The sequence below is a fragment of the Alosa alosa genome, chromosome 6, assembly GCF_017589495.1.
Source record: "Alosa alosa isolate M-15738 ecotype Scorff River chromosome 6, AALO_Geno_1.1, whole genome shotgun sequence".
Lineage (NCBI taxonomy): Eukaryota > Metazoa > Chordata > Actinopteri > Clupeiformes > Clupeidae > Alosa > Alosa alosa.
Genome location: NC_063194.1, coordinates 27,238,198 through 27,262,246, shown reverse-complemented (window position 1 = coordinate 27,262,246; position 24,049 = coordinate 27,238,198). Strand labels below are relative to the sequence as shown.

The window sequence follows — 24,049 nt, the reverse complement described above, 5'->3', positions numbered from 1 at the left end:
TAAAAGAATAAGGAACTATTCCAGAACTGAGTGAAGCATTAAATACACGTGTGATTGCTGGTAGAACAGCGGGTGAGATAGACTGTAGAAGAGTGGACGGGACAGGATCTAATGGGCATGTTGTTGGACGACTTCGCTGAAGCAATTGAGAGACTGCTTCCTCATCAAGAGGAGAGAAAGAGTCCAATGATGCGGTCATACTAACACAAGGCAAAGCCATCCTTATAGGAGCATCAAACTGAGCACTTATTTTAGTAACTTTTTCAGTGAAAAATGTTGCAAAGTCACCTGCTGACAGTGAAGTAGTTGATAGTGGTGGTGGAGGATTGAGAAGAGATTTGAAAGTAGAAAAAAGTTTTCTACTGTCAGTGGCTCTCAATCTTGCTTTGATAGAAAGCCTTTTTTGCAAGTGTAACAGTGGATGAAAAGGATGACAGCAAAGACTGGTAGTTAAGATCATTTCCATCTCTGGATTTACGCCATTTCCTCTCTGCAGCTCTAAGTTCCTTTCGTACTGACGCTATACTGTTCGTCAGCCATGGATGACGAGGTTTAGAACGAGTAGGTCTTGAGGAAAGAGGACATGCTGCGTTCAGACAAGATGCCAGTGTAGAGCAGAGTCTCTGTAGCGTCATTAACCTCAAGTGCCAAGAATGAGCTAGGAGTAGGTAAAGCAGATGTTACTAATGTTGCAAAATGGTCGCTTGAGAGGCTTCTGAGATTACGCCGGAACGAAATTGTCGGAGGAGGAGCTGCTGGGTTAGAGAATCTGATAAAGTGATGATCCGATACATGTAAAGGATGAACCAAAACGTTGTCTGTATTACAGTTACGTACCAGAATTAAATCAAGATCTTTACCAGCCTTGAGTAGGAGGACTGTGGACACGTGTGATATTAAATGAGGAGAGTAAGGACAGGAAGTCAATTGAAGACGAGTTATCCAAATGAATATTGAAATCGCCAAGGATTAATAATGGGCATGCATCCATTGGAATAGCAGACAGTAGAATGTCCAACTCATTCACAAAGTTCCCAAATTGTAATTATTTTTTATGTAATTACTTTTATGCAGAACAGGTAATACCAATTTTAATCATGTTGAACAAAGAGTCAAGTCGGAACTGGAAGTCTATAGACACTAAGCTGGTGGATCCACTTATCACACTGATCTTTACAAGTCAGACCAAAATGAATAACTATATAGCAAACAACACGGTCAAGATATGGAGAATATCATGTAAAACAACCAAAATAAAGATAATGAATTGATTTGTTTGAGAGAAATACAAAGGGACCCACATTACTCCAAACAAACAAGACAGTGCCTTCAAGATCTGGGGAAATAAGAGCCTCACAAGATTTCACCAAATGTTTGGGGTGGATGGAATGGAGTCTTTTGGCAACAGCAAACACATATAAACTACCAAGACACCATTTCTACCGATACTTACAAGTGAGAAGTGGAAAAAGTCCAGTTAACAACGCTCAATGATCTCCATCCTCTGCTGGGATATATGTTAAAGAATTACCAAAGTGGAAAAATAAAAAAATAAACACTGCAAGAGAATGAAACTAAAGTGCATCAAAGATAAATAGGAAAAGGAACTGAAAACAACTGTACTTGATAATGAGTGGAAACAGTGTTTCAAAGACATTATCAAATATACAAGATCTCCTTTTTGGCAAGAATATGCCTGGAAGATAAATATAAGATATTTTAGAACACCTTCAATAACACACAAGTTTACCCAAACCAGCCCCAGCTGCTGGAGGGAATGCGGGACAAACAATGCTGAATACATGTACAAAAAAAAATATATATATTGGATAGATTTTAGACACATTTTAAGAAAAGAGGTGTCTATAGAAAGTCATAACATACTCCCGGGTATACAACCCCAAAACTTGGAAAAAGAACAATGTAATTTGTTCTGGACTGAATAACAGCACTCAAACAAATAACGAAAAGCTGGAAAAAATTTTAACTCCCCCAAGGTAGACAAATGGTTAGCAGAGGATGTGTACAGGATGGAAAAGGTAATCTATAAGATTGGCAAAAATGAAAAGTTATTTGAAAAAAGAAATGGGGCCCCCTTTAGGCCTAATTTAAGTAAACTGGATGAAATCATGCAACTGTTTAATAATAAAAGTTGAGGAGGTTAAATTAAATGAAAGACTACCTCTGAAGATAAGCCAATACTAATATAAAGGCATCAAAGCCAGTGAAATGTTCTCTTCTTTTTACTTTATTTATTGTTCAATATATACAGTAGACATTTTTTCTCTGTTAATTAAGGATAATGCTTTCTATTAGTGCATAATGCATACAAGGTACAGTAACTTGTCAAAAGGAATAGTTTCCCCCCCTTTTTCACAGGACTAAAGGGAAAATACATGTATACACATACAAAAAAAAATGTGTTTATGAAATGGAAATAAGATGTTTGTTTGCTTTCAAGTGACGAAATGACATGAACATAATAAAGTATTAAAAAAGTCAAGTCACATTATGTATATAGCACACTTAAACGTAATGCAATTGACTCAAGGTGCTCACAGTAATAAAACAAAATATAAATGACAAAAAATAAATAAAAAATACAAAAAAATAATAGTAATGATAAAACTGAATATGATTGTAGATAAAAAGAAGATAGTTAATAATAGTTAAGATAGTTAAAACTACTACTACTACTATATAGGCCTAGGAAAATGTACAGTAAAGTTAAAGATGGCAGTATAATTTATTTCCTTGGCCTTTGGAATTAAAATAGCCCCACATCACATACCCTTCACCATATCTCACGATTGGCATGGGGTACTTTCCATAAAATAATCTCTCAATGTGGCCTACTGGTTAGTGCTTCGGACTTGTAACCGTAGGGTTGCCGGTTCGAACCCTGACCAGTAGGCACGGCTGAAGTGTCCTTGAGCAAGGCACCTAACCCCTCACTGCTCCCCGAGCGCTGCTGTTGTTGCAGGCAGCTCACTGTGCCAGGATTAGTGTCACCTCACCTCACTGTGTGTTCACTGTGTGCTGAGTGTGTTTCACTAATTCACGGATTGGGATAAATGCTAAGGCATTAAGATACATTTTCAAAAGAGGATTTTTAATTCCTCCTTTTAGTCAACTTTAGCATGGGTTCATAAAGCTTAACTGTATACAAAAAATATCTCGCAATGACACCTCTGGGGTACTGTGAAATAATGTGGTGCCAAGATTGTATTTGATATTCAGGACAAACCTGATCTCATTCTGTTGTGCTTCAGCGACAATGCAACAGATTTCAATGGGTTAACTGCTTCTGAACAGAACTAGATCATATTCACTTGTGAATTGCTAAATAATACCTGCATTAATTCAGTCAATTGAAATGAATGACTACATAACATTTACTAATAGTCTTTATAATTCACATTCTTTATATCATTAGCAACGTGGTGACAGTATGCTATATTAGGATATTTACTGCAGCAGCACCTATGCCAAATGGTAATGGCAATCCATTTACTGCCATGTTTACCATGGGATCCCCTTGGATAAGAGGAATGTTGATATCAAAGAGAAGAGGAAAGGTCTGCAATGGGTAAAATGCCTGTGGTATTGGCAGTGGCAGAACAAAACTGACTGAACAAAATTTTAGCTTTTCAGCATTTAATTATAAATGAAAACAAACATTTTTTATGGAACTGTACACACATTTAGCAACAGTGAGATTCATACATGAGATGAAGACAGTGTCAATAGATAGCCCCAGACCAGTTAATAAATACAATGCAAGAACAGGAATCAACTGCCAAATTACGTCATTTCATCTCTTGTGCATAAGGTGCATGTAAAAAGGAACAATTTTGACACTTATTTAGAAATACAAGACTTGGGCTATTGGAAACTTTGAAGCTTTATCAGGTCCTTTTTACACTTCTTTCACTTTCCCTTGGTGGGCAAATCCATTTAATTGGTGTGTGGAACCATTTTCTAGTTGTTTATCACATGAGGTTGCAATTGCTTCTCCACCACTTATAATACCATTCATTGTTTGCTTTTCTTGGTTCCGGACAGGGAGTCTGTTGCCCTTGATATAGGACTGGAACCAGAAGTTGGAGAAAAGAATGAAGAACAAGGTACCATAGATCCAAATAAGATGGATGAAAATGGGGACTTGGAAGTCACATTTTTCCATGAAATAGTACTGAGATATGTGGACTGAAACCAGGACAAACTGCATCTAAGGAGAAGAGAGAACACGATTGAACGAAGATTTAGAAAAGAAAATACAGAATGTGTAGCAGTTCATGATCATCTCCTCAGCCCTGGTTTGATACTCACTAATTGGATGGCAGTCATATATTTCTTCCACCAAAGGTACCGCTGGAACTGAGGCCCAGCAGCAGATAATCCATAGTACGAGTACATGATGACATGGACAACAGCATTCACCATGGCATGAAATGTACCCATTCCCGCAGCTACACAGAAGAGACAGCATTAATCTCAATTATCTTTGAGACAGTTTTTTTTTTTTTTTTTTTTTACCAAAAACAAGATTTTTTACCAAAAAGATAGATTTGTAACAATTACAAGAGTAATAGACAAACACTGATGTGCTTAATCATAGTTTCACTTTAGAATACTTGCAGCATAGGGAGTACGGACACTGTCAACATGATGTAGGCATAAAAACATATTTAATCTTTTAAACCTGCTATTAATTTTACATGTTACACTATTGCCAAATTAGCAAGAAATTAAGTTGAAATGTCCTAAAAGGTCTAAAATATGTTTTCCATGTTGCATGCAGAAGTTAGAGGAGGCATATTTGATTTCTAATGTGGAAATTGAATGAAAGTGTATGCCACCCCCCCCCAAAAAAAAAAAAATACATGCATTAACTGAGAGAAATTAATTATTGATCTGGGAATATTATAGCCTAGAAATCTAGACGCGCCCCTAACGGCTGCCAGGGCTAGTCTAGCAACTCTCCGTTGGCTTGTGAGCTCCAGAAATCGAAACTTAATCAGGCCAATAAAATCGTGTATAGAGTCGTTAGGTGGGCTTAACATAATGATTGATGGCAGAGTTGCAACGGTTTGGCTTGAATTCCCTGCTACTTGAAAACAAATAAGATGGATGTTGCTGCTGGCGAACAGTGTGACACGAGTTAAGCTTTTATTAAGTTGGCAAACGTTTGAACTAGCCAATTAGCTCCGCTGGTTGGAAACGCATGGGACTCATAGCGCTGCCGCTGTCCTATTGCGTGCAGAGGGAATTTGAAAGACAACCGATTATCCCGCCACTCGGACTGAGCACTGCGAACGGTGAGTGCCCAGACCCTACATTTTAATGTGGGTCTGGCTCGTCAGGCTAGGAATATATTAGATAAATTATATTGATAATTCACTAGCTTCTGCTATGATCAAATAAAACTGCCATCATTCTAATAAAAAATACTAACAAGAGATAACAAACTACTCAAGGAAAAATTGAAATCTCACAGTACTAAAATGTAAGCTTACATTAACATAGATATAGGAAAGTATGATTATCAAAATTGTAGTGCTATAGAGCACATTTCTTTTCAGTGCAATACATAAAGATGGGTATACACTCTGTGTGTGTGCTCAGCTATTTTCATTCAGACCATTCATAAAACCTACCAGGTGTTAGTGTGATGCCCCACCACCAGGTCCATGGCATGAAAGAGTGATGGAAAATATGTAGAAATGTAATCTGGCTATGTTTCTTCCGCAACACAAAAAATACCTGTTGGATAAAATGTCAGATTTATCGTTTCTGTTCACTAATAGAATTGAAATAAACATTATTGAATGAGAACTTGGAAATGCTGAAATACATAATACTTCTGACCACAAATAGAAAATGTAAACAGCGCAACATTTGAAAACTTTGTTGCTCCTTGCAGGAAATTACTTTTTGCAGTATACCATCTACATAGCAGATTCATTTCAGTACAGTGCAGCTACATGAACTCATTTCACTTTGATGTTAATTAATGTATCTTAAAACTACTAATTTCCACCCCTTTCATTCAAAAATTTGAAAACAAAGATGTTTTTTGAATACTTCAAAATAATGTTTGATGAACCTTATTTTTCAGTAGCCATAAGTGTGTAGATTTGAACAAAATCTGGTCTGGCTCTTAACGGGAGCTTTTACTGCCTAAAATATCCATATAGCATGTTGACCATGCTCAGAGTTTTGTGCTGGGCACCCCATTTCCACCCACTCACTCACTGGGCACATCAACGGTTAGCCCGATAATTCCTGTTGCAAATTCAAAATTCCACTACAGCACAAAGCGGTTTTGTACACATAGCCTTACAACACTGTTTACAGCTCTTCAAGTCCCTATACAATGTCATTTTTGGTACAGAGATAATTGAGATACCCTTATGGGGTGAGTGCTTGCATTTCTTTAGGAGTTAAGTGACATACATGTAAAAGGGCGAATATAGAGCACAGGCCGAAAAAGGTAACTTTCCAATAACATTACTGTTACGCTATTTGTTATTAACTGACAAACTCACCAAGCTCCGAACCAAAGTGGGAGGGGTGGGACCTGATAAGAGCCGTTATTGGGCCAGCCCAGTGTCAGTATGAAAAAAATTAACCAATTGGCTAGGGTTAAGGTCGACTGCTTTGGTTTACTATTGACTATCAGCCCGGGAAAAGCCTACTGTCTCTCTCCCTCCCAGCACATCGTTGTCATCCCCTTTCTCAATGATGTAAACTTGTGGATGACTAAAAACGATTTGAAGCTGAACAGTAATAAGACTGAGGTATTGTTGTTGGAACTAAATCTGCTCTCACAAAGATGAACACTCAACTCAGGTCAAGAATCTCAGTGTACTAGACAGTATGCTCTCCTTCATCAACAGTTTTCTCATGGGGCCTTTTTCCACCTACTAAACATTGCACGACTACGCCAAGCCCTCAGTCAGCACAGTGCAGAAGTCCTGGTCAACTCTTATGTTACATCCCACATTGACTACTGCAACTCCATCCTGTCTGCCATCCCATATAAGCTACTCCACCGGTTTCAATTAATTCAAAACTCTGCCTCAAGGATCTTGCTAATAAACTTAAATACAAATAAACACAGACGCTTGAGTCAAATACATAATATTTTAACCAAGGACCAAACGAAACACGTCAGAGAGGTAGCTCAACCCTTCTTCAGTATTCCCAGAAAAAAATTCCATGCAGGATTTCGTTTTGTTTGGAAGACAGGCTGCCCCCACTTTGTTTCCAGTTTACGGAGCCTGCCTACAGAAACCGGGTTGTTTTAACGGTGTCCTCACGGAATGGGCAGCTAGCAGACCTGAGAAGATGATTGCTGAATGTGACAGAAAATGTTATGGGCTTAAAAATTGTGCAAAATCCCTGACTACTACTATACTGACTGTCTACTGTATGCACAATTGCACATTTTCAACTCAAATTTTGCTGCTCTTATTTTCTTCATTGTATGTGCCTTCTTATTTTTACTTTTTATATTGTTTACTTGAATGTTAGGTTTCTCTGTGGACCTAATTGGTAAAATATGTCTTGTCTCCACCGTGGGATAGTGGGAAACGTAATTTCGATCTCTTTTTATGTCTTGACATGTGAAGAAATTGACAATAAAGCAGACTTTGACTTTGACTGCACCTTTAAGCACAGCAATGAGTTCTTCCAGCTGTAGCTTTTCAATAAGGTCCAAGGTGGAATTCATCTATTTCCCACTTCTGATAACAATGCATCAGAGCCAGAACCAGGACCAACCGGATCGGTTACCAGCTTCCCCCGTTTATCATCATAATTTAGCAAAAACAGCCAATTTAATGGTGTCAAGACTTTTGCACAGTACTGTATATCAATTGAAATTGTAAAAAGGGTCACTTACCGTGTCCATTAACTCAATGTATTTTGAAAAGTAAAACAGCCAACACACTCGAACCAGCTGAAAAGAAAGAAAGACTACTTGAACATCTGAGACAAAATATGGTATAACCAAACAGGCAGTTAAATAAGTAGAGTTTGCAGCCATTTTGCAGAACTGGAATATTGAAATGACTGATGACCGGGGGGTTGAAAAGTTGGTATTCATGTTTTTTCCCATCTAGACATAGAGGCTGTAATTATACAAAACACAATACACAAGCGTAGTAACTAACTTCAAACTTGGTGTATACCAACTTGTTAGACTAAGAAACCAGTCTGAAGCTTTGATGATTTGTTGTCGTCTTTTTCTGCTTTTCTGTGGAGTGCTCATCTGCAGGAGGCAGGGAGAGGAACCAGTCCTTGGTCCATTGCACAGAGATGAACAATGGGCTGTTCAACATTGAGGCATTCATTCAATTTACATTGTCTGAGAGAATATGGTTTGTGGCACCGAATTCTCCTTCAGCTTGAAAATCGTGGAGAGTAATTTGTGCAGATTCTCTTCTGTGACACGTCAATTCAATCTTAAAGGAACACGCCAACTTTTTTGGATCCATTTTTTTTTATCATACAGTAAATGCCCCAGTATCTGACCCTCTCATGGGAAGATCTGTAGTTGTCTCCAAAGAGTTTGACCATGCAAGGTTAGATAGCTTTCTCGGAGAGCCATGAGAAGCACTCGCTTGTTCTGTGCTTTGAGAGGAAATGTACAATGCACAGAGAATCAATGAACCTCTGAAAATAACTCATCTCTGATGTGTTTCACAGAATCATGGACCATAAGTTTTAGGGTTAGTCTTCTCACGTATAGGTGTCTGGCTGCTCCTCTGTTAAATAACTTGAAAGAAATGGTAGATCTCATTTTCATGGGTAATTCTAATGTAGATAATCAGGCATGTTTGTCTGACAGAACTGCTCTCATGGGTCCTGGGTACAATCAGTGACACCTGTTGCGGCTGTCTCAAGACAATTGTGCGTAGGTGTTGTATCCTGTGGCATGTTGCATAGTATTTATTTGGCTTAGTTTTTGATTGGCCAGCGGGGTCCCCAAGCAATAGCACAAGGAATTTAACATCTTTCCTGTATACTGAATTCATCAGATTTGGTTTTGATTGAGCGGCCATTTTATCTCAAATAAACATGATTATGTTACAGCTACACAACTACAGTTGCAGTTCCACAAGTTTTGAAGACAGTTTGTTTTCGCAGATCATATAGGCAAGTACACATACAATTCTCAGTTGCTTTTAAACTCCTCATTTTGTTTTCTACATAAAGCTGCACTGTTGTCCACTGCCTTTCCAATGATGGTATCTTATGCTGCTTTCACAACCATGAACTTGGAAGACCCGACTTGAAAAATGCCAACTTCCAAAAAAGTGTCTTCATGAGATCAGTCCAGAAAACAAATTTTGATTCCTACAGTAACATGTCAGAACTACTTGGTTGAGACCATGGTTGACCTGCTCGTCAGGGCCATATTACAACCTCGAACATGCATTGAACATGTGAATGAATCGAACGCCATCCATTATCCCTTACATAAATAACCTTGCCAAATTTGTAATGGGAATGAAGATAGCCTATATAAATATATATATAAAGTATATAGTATATATACTCTTTTGATCCTGTGAGAGAAATTTGGTCTCTGCATTTATCCCAATCCATGAATTAGTGAAACACACTCAGCACACAGTGAGGTGTAGCACACACACACTAATCCTGACGCAGTGAGCTGCCTGCTACAGCGGCACTCGGGGAGCAGTGAGGGGTTAGGTGCCTTGCTCAAGGGCACTTCAGCTGTTACTACTGGTCGGGGTTCGAACCGGCAACCCTTCGGTTACAAGTCCGAAGCGCTAACCAGTAGGCCGAGGCTGCTCTAAGAGCATGAGTGTGTCATCGAGTCAGGTTAATCAAGGCACAGGATTTCCACACAAGTCTCCAAGCATAAAATCTTGTGTTCACTTCTATGCATTTAATGTGGGATTGGAATCATCTATGCTTATTTTCTTGCTGCATTCATTAATGGCATACAAGCAGTCTTTATGATGCCTCATTTGAGTAAAATGACCTAAATCTTTTGGGCCCCATTTTATTATTTTCACTTTGCCTATGAGTTCAAATAACAGACGAGTGCAGATGTGTGTAGGCTATACTCTGCTAGGTTTTAGTAAAGCATGGTTTAGTGGAATACCTGTTCCATACGGTCCCATGTGCAAGCAGATTCCTTCAAATGTGCCGCTAACTATCAAAATACTGATGCGCTGTTTGAAGTTGCGTTGCTTGCTGTTAAAGGGAATGACAGATGTAATTTTCATTGGTTTAAACTTTAAAGGGAGGTTATGACCAAAACACACCCAAGACTGATTAAGAGACATAAAAACTGCCTTTTTGCACCAGGCGCCTGACGTTTGAGAACAAAACCACCCCGAATGTAGACTGGACAAACCCCTAAATGTATTTAAGCTATTTGCCAGTGACCATGCATTTTAGATCGCCAAAATAGGGCCCTTAATGTCAGAACAAGTTCTACACTGAACTGGCCTATAGGTGGAGACAGCAAGCCTCTCTAGATCTCTCTCCAGGTCAAAACTATCCTGCAAAAAATATCTGGTTTTAAAATGATTTTTTAAATCACTTCCCTTCTTTTCTCAGCTAAAAACGATCAAATGTTTCTTGCTGTGCCTAGCTAATCATAAGAAATACATTTTCCTGAAACCTTGTAACATATGGTATACTGAGAGTCAAATTTGTTTTATATTGTAATGGCAAGAAAGAAGACAGTAGGAAAGCTTACTTTCAAACTCGTAAACTGACACGCAATAATTCCAAGGTAATGGGCTATCAATGTACTAATCAATCACTAAACACAATAAAACAAGCAACACCAGATGGGGAAAAAAAAAAAAAAAAAAGAAACTGAATTACATGAAAATCAAGTTAAGGCTAGTAATACTGTGAGGTAACAACGCCCAGCAGGAAATATCTACATATGGAACACAATTTAGCTGCAATATGACCGACAATACTGCTGTATTTTTGGTGATTGCCATTTCATTGTGTGTGGGAGAAAATAACCTCTTAAAGTAAACATAATCATAGAGATGCGGGGTATAAAAGAAGAGAACATGCGACTAGTTGTGGTTATACCAGAGACTTTCTAATGAGGAGACACAGCACTCAAAAAATCTTCCATAAAAAAAAAAAGGATGGGGTTGCGCATTTCTGATGCCCGATAAGTGCCCAAAAAGCAAAATGTAATAAGGCCGCCGAGTGGAGGGACTTACCTAAAAGGACTTTGGTTTTAAATCAGTGTGGATGACTTATCAATTAGCTTGAGGGCAGATGACCTTATACTTACTCTAAGGGCTTGAGGACTGCTGGATAAGTCACAAATGTCGCATCTCCAGGTAAATGTAGTTCCCCAGCCAGACATCAAAAACTATTAGATAGAAAGAAGCATGTGACGTCAATCAATACAATTTCAAAATGCAAATCTCCAAATACAAAAAATTAAATGTTCCTGTTTTTCTGTGAAAACATCACCACTCAGCCACTCACCTCATATACAATATAGGCATTGAAAGCCACCATGCCGAAGTTATATACAATCATGGCTGTCTTGAGATGAAGAGGCTTACGGTTTGCCATAAAGCGTGGCCCGGCGTAGAGAACAAAGAATATGTAACCCAATAAGATAAGGGTCATCTGGATGGGGCTCTGCATCAAAGGATAGTCTCGGACACGATGATCTGGGCATTAAGTAGTATATCTTTAGCATCAAAATATCAAATAGCAAGAATTCCCTTCTGAAGACTGACAAGAACACAACCAAGCACAATAACATAACATGTTAGAAGAATAATGGGTCCCTTACCTGTTCTTTTGAGCAGATAATCATTGAACTGCAAGATATTTGCCATCACCTCTTGGATCATCTTTTGTTTTTGGATGGATATCTGGAAAAATTTAAATATGGTTGAAAATGATGTTTGAAAATGGGCAATTCCAGATGCATTCATAGGAAAAACTGGTTGAGCACAGTCTTCAAGAAGGAGTAAGAGCATGGATTCAACACAACCCGAGAAAACAGATGAAAAGGTATGTAGAATATGCTTCTACTCAGATTATCATGATGACAATGTTGAACCACAGAATGTTCAGGTGATAAGGGATGATCATACTAGAATGGGCTAGCATGAAACTGAAAGACTTCTCAAGTGTGAGAATCATAACTTAAACATTTCGCTTTATTAAAAAGTATTTGGTTCTAGATGAAAATGTATGCATAATACTTCCTCACACTAAGGAAAAAAACATTTCCCTAATAACTTCAATTTTACAAATGAAAGTCGTATGTCTACAAGGGAAACATTGTGCCTGGAACCACCTTTACTGGCAGGTTTGACCGAAGGAGGAGTGAAAAACATACATCCTTAGATGACCAATGTGAACCTTAGCTATAAAGAGTCAGAGGATTTCAAAATTGGACAGCCAATTGGAGTATTTCTATGTTAATGCATTAAAATTGTGAATTTTAATTCATAATTAAGAACATCTTTTCCAAGGCTGGTCTATAAATCTTGCATAAACATTAGGTAAGGGATAATGTATAGAACATCTGTCATTATTGGGAAAATAAGTCCCGACAGGGCAAACCGGTCGCCTGAAGGGACTCATTTCCCCAATAATGACCGGCGTTCTATACATTATCATGCTTATTACATGGCTATTTGCCAAAACGAAACAATAAACTCCCCACGATATGACTCTTTAGCCTACATTGCCTAGGCTATAGCCTATTTGTCACCGTTCATTGTGGCTTTTGCTGAGAAACAAATAGTTTGCAACAACACACGCTGAACTTCAAATCAAATCAAACATTCTCATCAAACATGTTCAAATCAAACATTCTTTAGGACACAGCTGATCAACCGTCTGCTTTTCACTTTTGAATGAATTTCCAGTAGTTGCGGAGTGATATGAAAGACCTGAATTAGAAGCACAAACTCCGTTGCCATTGACAGCGGTCATTATTTTTTTCAGAGGTCCTCTAGTTGAAAATAATGACCGCTTGAACTTTGGGAAATCCCATTAAGTCAATGGAGCGTTCTACTTGCATTGTGAAGAGCCGTGTAATAAGCAACATTTAACATTGTGACAGCAAAACAGGTTCAACTAGTGGAATGAAGATTAGAAATCTGGACACAATTAATGTACAGTATAGAGGTCAATGTATTAAATAAAGCCTTTCCCGAAACACTGAAAGAAGATCAATTTAAGACATGCTAAGAAAAAACAACGGTTTAAATGTGAAATGGGGAGCGTAAAAGATAAGTGACCAATGTTAGGTACTGTTCTTGCTGAAAACTCACCTGTTAGATCTCTTACTATGTTCCCAACCTTTTCCACAGGTACCTGAACAGAGTTCCACTTTGCCACTCACCCCAACTCACATGAAGACAGAGGAAATTGTGGCTGTAAAAACAAATGAATGAGTGTGTAAATCCTTGCAATCTTGCTCCTCAAAAATGTGTACTGTGTGGTTCAGAAATAGGTGTAACACTGAAAGGCTAAGTTGTGTTACGACAGACAAGGGAGGGACACGCTACCACCTTGATTTAAGAGAAGCGGATGAACACAGATTGGAGCCAACACCCATTTAGTTTCTGGGGCACACCCTGATTTTAGTGTTTCTGGACCCACCCACCCCACTGTTGTGATTGGATGTTGTTTGTTGATCTGGTTGGACACTGGCTGCTAGAGTGGTTGTAAGGGCTGCTCTTTTACGCCTACTTGTCCATAATTGGAATTAAACAATGAAAAGGTTCTTTGTTTGGTTGGGCACAGATAATATTCAGTTGGTATAAAACATACAACCACCGCAATGTGATGCCACAAAGACCAAGGAGTCTCACAGTTTCTCTCTTTGGTTTCAACATGGAGAATGGATATCTTTACCTTAAAACTGCAGGGAACCAGCAGTCTCTGGGTGAGCCATACCCACCCACACTCTCAAAGTGCCCCAGTCGGTTTCACTGCATTCCAGTAAAACAGGTTTCACTGGTTTTCCAGATCGAATAGACTCAAGGCCTCTAGAGTGGTCACATCCGTTTCTACCAGTATGACAAAGGGAGGGGGACCAGAGAGGCATGAAAACTATTCATTCAATTCAACTGTCAAGGGCAGAGATAGAGATGTCGTCATAGCCAGATTACTCATGCTTTTGACAAACTTTAAAGTGACATGCCCCAATATGGACATGCTGTATACACCATTAGATCAGTTAGATTCTCCACAATTCAATCGTTCAGTTCATTTTACAGAAACCGTGTTTACTAGCATGGTACGAAGAGGCGAAAGAAAGTTGTGACTCCCAACCTTTGGTGGCCATAACGTCTGAATATGTGTCCATTCCTCAATTGTTTATACCAGGGGTTCTCAAACTTTTGTGGGCCCGGGGACCCCTCATGGAGTGAAAGTCAAACAGTGAAATCTTGAAATGAACTCTAAAATGAACAGGGAGCCAATGCAGAGAGGCCATGACTGGAGTGATATGCTCCTCCGCATCCTAGTACCAGTCAGAAGTTTTACAGATAATTATAATAATCCAGATGTGATGTAATAATGGTGTGGATGACTTTTTCCAGATGATAAAACAGAAAATATTTTAATTTAGCAATAAGTCATAACTGATTATAGCCATTTTAAAACAAACTGATTATTTTGTCAAGACAAAGCTCTGAGACAAGAATAACATCCTGGTTTTAAGTATTCAAGACTTAACTTATTTGGTGAGGTGACCTAGCTTGTCAACAACAGCGCTTCTAGATTTGAGGGAGACAAAAATGATAACTTCCGTTTTGTCGCTGTTTATCCAGAAGAAATTATTTGCCCATCAGCCTTTGATATCCTCAAGACATTCCAGAGGAGGCTGTAGGGAGTCCCTATTTTAGTGGGAGATACAGCTGAGAGTCATCAGCATGGAAATGGAAGGAGCTGCTATATTTTCTGATAAAATCACCAAAGTGGGAGTGTAATGGAGGCGAACTGAGCTAGCATGCTAGTTGCGTGTGTAAATCCTCACACCCCTAACTTTAAGAACCCTTCTAACTGCTGAGTTGGAAGCCTGGCCTTTTAGCTCAGTGGTTAGAGCGTTCGACTCCCATGCCGGTGTGTGTTTAGGTGGCGGGTTCGAAGGCCGTGAGCGGCGGTTGAACCGACCTCTGTTACAGGAGCATACAAACAGAGGAGGAAAACTGAGCCACTGGAAATGTCCTATTCTTAATATAAGAGCTGTACCAATGTAGGGCTGTACCTTAAATGCCAACCCATTGTTCAAGGTGAACCAAAAGTATGCTGTGATCCACAGTATCAAAGGCACCGCTAAGATTTAATAAAATCAGGATAGCCTTATCACCTAAATATAATGTGAGTAACAAATTCTTTGTCAACTAACCTTTAACAAAGTTGTTTCAGTGCTATGGCTTTGAAAAACTTTGGGCTTTGAAGCCTGACTAAAAGGGTTATAGTATCTCATTTGAGTTCAGGAAAGGTTTCAGTTTTCCCATTGCTTTTGAAATTATATGATATATAAATGATATAACAAAATAAAAGATGGGATGAATAACTGCAACACTGTGGCGCAATTGGTGACCATATTCGGGTCGATGTGCCCACGGGGACCCGGGGTCGAGTCCTGCCCGGATCATATTCCGATCCCACCTCATCTCTCGCTTCCCATCACTCTCTCAACTGTCCTGTATAACTAAAGGCATAAGCCCCCGCCCCCCCAAGGCTGTTAGAGCCTTTCCTGAAAAATCCTCTTCCGTTGGATATCTTGTATTTAAATGTCATTTTAAAAAATGACTTTACTACAACCATTTAAACAAGGATACTAATACTAAATTAAACCTCATTCATTTGAATGTGTAAGTGGAACTGGTTACTGCTTGCTATGACAGGACACACTTTCTGTTAGGTGTCAAGATTGCAATTATCTTGCTGTGACAACGGCTAGAAGACATGAACTCCAAAACAGACAGAAAAACGATATAGTGTTATTCTTATAACAATAGGGTGTTCTGTCCTGGATAAATTTGGTTACTCTGAGCCAAAAGTTTTTTCCACATTACCATGAGAAACCAATTTGTCTAACGTTAAGAATGCAGACTGAGCTCAGGGGAAGACAGAAGACTGGTCATCATTTCATTAGTTTCCATGGACACAGCTGTGAATGCATTGCTGCTTGGATGGACTCAAGACCAGACTTTTGTTTATGTCAGCAGCATGCACCACTGCATCACATTCTTGTGTGATCCTAATCGAGACTTTGTATTTTCACCAGATACATTTTCAGGGAGGGTAGAGGAACAGCTTGGTAACAACGTAATTTTTTGATGAGGTAAAGTTTAAGGGTGGCATTCTCCAATAATTACAGAAATAACAAAAATACTCTTTTCCCTTACTGTCTTTACAACCAAAAAAGGTGCAGATCCCCAAAGAGGTAAAAAAAGTCAGACATCATGCCAGGAAGAATGTAATATAATTTCAGACACCCGTAATGAGGACCGTAGGCCTAATATTTTTTAATGTCTCACGCCCGATTCATATCGGATGCGTGGCATGTGCATGGCAGCTAATGTTATCTGTCTGTTTTCATTTCGGTGTCCATGTTAGCAGGTTAGAGCCTGTGCACTGCAGGCATGGCTTAAGGCACCTATTTTTCACGCAAGAGGCAAGCAAGTTTTCAGAAGACAGAGAAAATATGTTTTAATTGTTATTTTGACATGAATACTAATACCATCGACATTGCATAACTGATACCTTTTACTGACATTTGAAAGTCTAAAGAGGCTAGGCTGTGTCATAAGAAATATTGTATGTTATCAAAGTGGAACAAAATATGCTGTATGTATACTTGTGGCAGAAACCCAACATTGTCTTGGCTGTAATCAAATTATGAGGTGAGGACAGTAGGCTACTTTTCTACAGCTCTCTCTCCCCCCAAGATCTAAGGCGATGTACTCTCTCCCAAGCAGTAGAAATAACTTTTTTTTCTAAACAAACTCATGTTGTAGCCTACAAGAGACATATTTATCATTATTAATGGGAAACATACATGTGTAAAGACGAGAATGGCAGCAGCAGCATCGCATTACAGACAGAATGTGTATTGTAATTAAGTTGTTTAAGTGTTCTCCTATGTGGTATCTGTCACACAGCAAAACACAGTGCAAATTTCACCCTACCAAATCTCACCTCATGGGCGTGGACGTAGAAACAGCAGGCAGTTTAGCTGTAATGGCTGGCAGCGGAGACAAGCGAGCTAGTTAGGCTATCAGCTCAAAGGTTTGACTTCTAAATAAAGTAAACAGGGGTCTTCATTGACTCATAAAAACAATAAGGTCACGACCTTCATGGTTTTCGTGCTAACATTAGATATATCCTAGCTGCCTTGCTAGGCTTTCAATGAAATTTAACATCTAAAAATGCTAGTGGTTGTCCTCAGTTTGAGTGTTTAAACTGGCATCTTCAGTGATCTATTTGCCCGGTTTCTGTGATGGCCAGACTTTTTTTGCATCTCTCTCATGGTCCAAACACAAACACACTGAACTGATTGGTTTTCGGTGGCTCTCATTGGAGTTAAAAAAAAAAAAAAAAAAAAAAAAAGAAATCTCTGCAATGGAAACACACCGTAACTGCCTAGGCTATTGGTCCTCTTTTGCTGTGTATGTGCATACCCTGTGGTTACTAGTCTTGGGGTTTCGAGGAAGTGAATATACAGAAGTGCTGTATTAATGAGATTATTGTGATAATCAATGTCAAGAGCAGAGCAGACATATCAAAACAACTTAAACAAAATCCATTAGATGCATTTATGACAAAGAATCCTAATATACATCAGCCCCATGATAAAGAACACTGAGGGGACAGCCATACAGAGGAGAGGGACAGAGAGCCGGCGGTATATAGCAGGGACAAGGAGAATAAGGAGTGAGGGGGTAAAGAAAACATAGGCTACACCCTGCATCCCTTTGGGGATCAGGGTGTCTTACAAATGTGTCTCTTGCAAATAGCAATATGCCTACTGTATGCAATGTCATTGATGGACCCTCATTGTTGTAAGCAGGGTGCAACTGGCCAAGGGGGACGGGGTTCTCATATTGATTAATACTACTTCATATGAGTAAAGTATAAGTATAAGAGTAAAAGTATAAGTGAGAAGAGTCTAGTGCAAATAATAATCTGACATCAGAAATGAACCATCACTGTCAGTGTTCATGCTGCTGACAAAGTGGCTGCATGATGACTTCATTTTTCAACGAAAAGGATTCAGTGTAATATGTGGTCATCTTTTAGAACCCTTAAAATATGATGACTGACCATGCAACTGAGCTGTTGGTAGCCTAAGATGGAGGACAACTCCATGCAGAGGGGAACGAACAAGTTGGCCAAAGCAATTTAGCCTACATTAAACAATAACACTACCGCCCTACTTCTACTGCCCTCAAACAGGCGCTTTAGGAGTTCCTTCTTTCAACCGCAACAGACTGTGGGTCTCAAAAAAGTAGAATATTTTGGAAAAGTTATTTTTACTCCCTAATTTAGTTCAAAAAGTGGATTTTCATATATTTAGATTCATTAGATACTGTATAAAGTGAATTATGTCAAGCCATTTTTTGTTGTAATCGTGACGGCATTCAAGATGGTGTAAAAAATATATTTGTAAATAGAAGGTGCTCTTTGGCAAAAAACGAAATTCTCAAAAAACAGGTGGGACACCAAGGCACTCTTCTTAGGAATAAAACCGCTTTAATAAAAATGCTAGTTCATAGTGGAACTAAAACAATGCCAACATGTTTTGGCCTACATCTAGGCCTTCATCAGGGCTTACCTTTTTAACAAGTTCCATTATGAACTAACATTTTTACTCAACTTTACCAGGAGTGCTTTCCAAGTAATTTCAGTAGAACTGTACTTGGGTATTGTTATTTCATTTATCTTTACTCAACAAAACAACTGCAATTTTAATGATACCTGAAATACACAATTAAAGGTGCCATGTGTAATGTCCGCAAAAAAAATCAATTCATACTCCACATTCCATAAAAGATGGGGGCAGTATACCTCCAGAAAGTGACTTGGTCTACCCTAGAGTAACAACCGAGAAACGTGTATTGCAGTTTGGCTGGTGGTTATGTTGCCCGCATACTGCCTCCCATGGCCGAAACTGGTATTATCACACCTGTCGGGCTGTGGCTAGTAATTTAGCATGCCAATTCAGGTTGATATCTCTGCAGCACTATACCTTGTCATTTTTTTTAATGACATCACCCTTATTTTTTCTCATTCTTTTGATGCATCTAGCTCATTTTTTGGATATTTTTACCTCAATTCTTAACACATGGCACCTTTAAACAACATGACTTATTAATGTTTTTAAAAGAGATATAGTGGAGATATGAGATATGTTTTGGAACCAAACTCATACACCTTCATACATATACATACATTATATATAGGCCTATATAAATGTGATAACCTGTAAAAATTTAGCATTTTTATATCTATATAAAACTGGTAGGCCTAATGCACAATGAACATATGTAGCCAAGTATAATTAATAGGCTACAACTCATAATTAGCCTAATGAAATTATACAGTTAGTTATTTTTAACACTGTGGACAAATTCAAGTAGGCCCTATGATTTTAACAATTATCTACTGCATTGATAACGTAGGCTACAGTAGGCTATGACAGTAGAACACTTTTGGTCATCGGCTGTCATTATATTCACCTATTTGGTGAACTTTTACCAACTGATTCATGGCCACCTTAAATACTTCGCGAAGCCGTAGGGGTTCATGGTAAAGTGAATGCAGGTCCGAATGCACCTCCAGGGCGACGGAAGAAAAAACAGGAAAACCCGCTGGAGTTGGGAATAGACTCAGGAAAAGAGCACAAGCCTAGTTTTTTGTCATGTAGGCTAGCCTACTCATAAAAGGAATCATAATTTGTTGCCATGTTCGGACCAAAGATTCTAGAACAGAGCTCTCGGACCATGCCGTTATATTCCTTCTACCGGAATATAAACAAAGGCTCATACAAGAACCCCTGAAGTGTCGGGTGGTGAAGCGCTGGTCAGACACATCACTAGCTGCGCTTCAGGATGAGCTACACGCAGTTGACTGGAACATGTTCTGGGAGAGCTCTGCTGATGTCAGTGAGTTCGCGGAAACAACGAGTTTCATAAGTAGCCCATGCTGGCTGAGGAAGCAACACATTGTCAAATAAAGACCTTTTCTAACCAGAAACCTTGGGTAGATAAATCGACCCGGACTGCGGTGAATACACGCACGGCTGCATATAACGCGGGGTTCAAGTCAGGGGATATGGGTGACTATGAAGTGGCGTGCTATGCTCTCCGTCGAGAAGTGGCTGCCAAACTGCGATACAGAGATCGAGTCTCACATCCAACTGGATGACCCCCGACGCTTATGGCAGGGATTAAAGACCATCAGCGACTTCGACAGCAAATCCATCACTTCTGGTACGCCTCTCACTGACTCTTTTCTGACTGATGAGTTTAACTCTTTTTATGCGCGTTTCGAGAAGGTTCGCTCAATAGCCTACCACCAACGTCAGCTGCGTTGAGGAGTAGCTTACACAGAGATGAGTCAGTGGTCCCGACTTTGGTATGGATTTGTGGAGCAGCTATCCCTGTGCCCAGCGGCGCCGGAACGAGTTTGAAAGTGGGGGTGCAAAAAAAAAGCTGGTTTCGGGCTGGGTTTCCCAAAACAATTTTGACAATTCCAGAGGCCAACTATTCACGCACGTTTTCACGTGGGATATTACGATATAAGATAGACTTTTTTAAAAATTATTATTAGACTAACAAAAATTGTCATTATGTTAGGTGCTGTGTAGTGATTTCGGGTGGTTTCATTCAAGCGGATTGGACTGCAAGTATAGCGTGTTTTTACGCTCAGAGTGATTTAGTCTAGGCTACAAGTTCTAAATGAATAATCTGCTAAAATAAACTGCGCCTGATATTGACAGACACAGACACACCAGCATAACCTGAATTTCCATTCAAGGAATAAAGGAGGTAGTCTATAGCCTACAATAATAATGATCACAATCTCCATTTTCTGTCCCGTGCACGCAGTCAAGCCTTGTCAATGACTGTGATGAAAAGATCTGCACGTAACCTACTTACATTTTGAAGGTTATCCTAAAAGGTCCCCCGGTAACCTGTCACTGTTTATCCCCGTAAGAAAACGACACTAGAATTAGTTACCCAACTGTGCCTGTTCCCTTTGTGTTTGACTGTAATCATGTTATACATTAATTAATGATTAAAAATGACCTTTCTGCGCTCCGTATCTGTAACACGAACTGATCTGACCTGACTCGAGTTTACGTGTAAGCCTGTGTGTGCCTGTCTGCACTCATGATTCTCTACAACTTTTTACTGCATTGCCATGAACAAAGTAAAGGGAAAAAAGGTGTTTCTTTGTCGAACAAATTGGGATGCAATGTGAGCCTTGAATTGAATGCCATGCAGGAATTTGCTAGGATCTCAAAACCGGATTATGAACATTCTTTGCCATAGAGAAACACACAATAGCGTTGGATTATAAGCATGCTTTGCCACAAAAACAGAGAAAAACGTGAGGTAAGTCGAGCTATATTAAGTTATTATTTTGCCGTCACTTCGTCTGTTTTATAACCCAGAAGAATGTACTTGGTATCAAATGATAGCTCTGTAATTCAAACGAGAGTAATGGGTGCGCAGGTGAACGCAGAGACTGAAAATATGATGCAATTTGATTTAATTTCATGATTTTTTTAATCTTCATACTTTAACGTACAGACAAGTGCGTTATCTCGTTGGAAAGCCCCACTTCTGCTGTCACGCAATAAAGGCTTCTCGCTGCTATGAACAGTTGCGGAGCAATGTAACAGAAGAAAGCGTGTTTTTTGACGCACTTTGCGTCAATCGGCTTCGAAAGGGTTAACATCTCACGTATCCCCTGGAGTGCCTTCACGTACCCCCATTTGGGAACCACTGCGCGATGCCGTGTCGGTGTTGTGGTCAACAACTGCCTTTTTTTTTTTACCCCGAAAAGTGGGCACCGGTGCTTCCGGCGCGCTTGCCTGTACCAGAGTCGGCAAATCAAATCAAATCAAAATCATCGGGTGTTGTATAAGATATTGACAGCGCAATAACTTTAAAAACGACCAGAAAAATATTAGGCACAAGCATTTGTGGAGAAGAAGAATGGTTCGGGTGTTCTTAAAGCTCACCGTAAGTCATTTTGTTACTCTGATTAGTTGGTCTATCCAATTGAGTGCAGAGGTATTTCCCCCCTGTAGCTAGCCTATTGGTTGAAACAAGCCCCTTAATAATCGTGTCCCAATGGAGCAGTATCAGGCTTCAAATTCTGACTAGAATTGAGTATGACATCAGGCTATGGTGCTTTATGAAAGTGAAGAAAAATTGTTTTGCACTTCCTGCAAGAAAATACTTAAACACTGGAAATCCACCATAAATTAATATTTACAAGGACACAAACATCAGCAAGCGGTGGTTAATGTGAAGAGAAACGAGAAGCAGACAACAGTGGCTGAAATTCAAATGAGATGACTGACAAAACAAAGTGAAATAATTCCATACTGTATATTGTCATATCAGTGAATGTAGTATTATCTCATCCGTAGCTGCAGTTTGATCAGGCACTTTTTTATTATTCAAACCTTCTGAGATACTTAGATACTTTTCACAAAACAATTGTTATTTTTAGGATTTGAAATGTTCATGGATATGTGGGCAATGCCACTGAAGCTGCAAAAAGACAGTAAGTCATTTGGACAATAAATATTTCATGGCCACCAGATGCCGCCATTGTAGCCTACTGCACTAACAAAGGCCCGAAGTGCAGTGAAATGGCTCTATCTGGTGGCCATGTAAATTGCACACTCGAAAATCTTGTTTTAGGAACTGACATTTTCACAACATTTCTCCACATTGCTCCAGCAGATTTATGTTATTCTTGCTATAGGGTTTTGTATAAAGTACAAAAATGTAATTTATTATTAAAGTGACATGGTTGCTTTCACTGCCGTTAGTTTGAGCACGTTTTTGGGATGAATGGGAGTCAATAGGAGCCGTAAATCTCAGACTAGTGGTGACCAAAGAATATTATGCTGGATTGCGTGACGCCGGTCTGTTAAAGGCCTCTGTAGGTAAGGATAGCCTACACATTCCTGTCCATGTAATAATAGGTTATTGTGGTCAAGTGTGATGTAAAAGATAAATTAAAGCAATGTTTTCCATTGTATAATAGCCTAACCATTGTTTTGGCACCCCTAGTCCCTTTGAGTGATGGCCCTGCGCAATGGCTGATATCAGTCTTTATGTCTGGAAAGTAGGCTACAACGAAGCAAAATGAAAATAACTGATAACTACAACTAATAATTCCCTCAAATGCTTTAAAAGGAAAGTAACAAACATGTTTTGAACATGTAGCGTAGAAAGTAGCCTACAGATGTCTGTTAAAAATGTCAGGGAGTGAAAGTAAAAAGTTGCTGGAAAAAATACTCCTGTGATACGATACCTGAAACTGCTGTTTAAGTAGCACAATAAAGTATTTGTACTTAGATGCTTCTCACCTTTTAATGTGACGCTTACTCCAACAACTAGCCTATCACAGGTGTAACACATTGTCCTGCTTCACCAGAGTGTTGATGATATTAGGAGCATTCATCCTTAGGTTTGCGCTTACAGCACTGCCTTAAAGCAATGCATGGTTAAGTCCAGCATGTATTGCTTTAAGCCATTCATGTAAGCTGCTGCCTGCATCTGAATGTACCCAATCACACCTAGCCTACTCCTAATTAAAGGGCACACCCTTCCATTCAAGAGGCTAATTAGTCTTCCCTCATTTTCAGCCAGTGCATGCTGTTATTGATGTTTGCTGCCTCTGTTCAGCCATTGGATGTCTGGTTGTGCCTGTGTAGGCTACTCTACAAGATCAAAGATTATAGAGTGCTTGTGAGCACCAGGGGGTATTCCAAAAACGAGGTTGAACA

The 24,049-nt window shown here is 39.3% G+C and overlaps 1 protein-coding gene across 3 annotated transcripts; it reads right to left on the bottom strand.

Annotated features, from left to right (window-relative positions):
- Positions 1-3,640: 3,640 nt before the first annotated feature.
- On the bottom strand, positions 3,641-23,774 carry elovl1a (ELOVL fatty acid elongase 1a). 3 transcript variants are annotated; one of them, XM_048246864.1, is made up of 9 exons: positions 23,630-23,774; positions 13,326-13,428; positions 11,828-11,909; positions 11,512-11,702; positions 11,312-11,392; positions 7,910-7,966; positions 5,661-5,766; positions 4,333-4,472; positions 3,641-4,231 (listed from the first exon to the last, which is right to left on the bottom strand). In XM_048246864.1, exons 3-9 carry the CDS (start codon positions 11,886-11,888, stop codon positions 3,920-3,922), a joined length of 948 nt encoding a protein of 315 aa, XP_048102821.1. In that variant the 5' UTR covers positions 11,889-11,909; positions 13,326-13,428; positions 23,630-23,774; the 3' UTR covers positions 3,641-3,919. The 3 variants fall into 3 exon arrangements, with proteins under 3 accessions (XP_048102821.1, XP_048102824.1, XP_048102823.1); XM_048246867.1 differs by lacking the exon at positions 23,630-23,774 and adding an exon at positions 19,752-19,836; XM_048246866.1 differs by lacking the exon at positions 23,630-23,774 and having other exon boundaries at positions 13,326-13,556.
- Between the last annotated feature and the right edge of the window lie 275 nt (positions 23,775-24,049).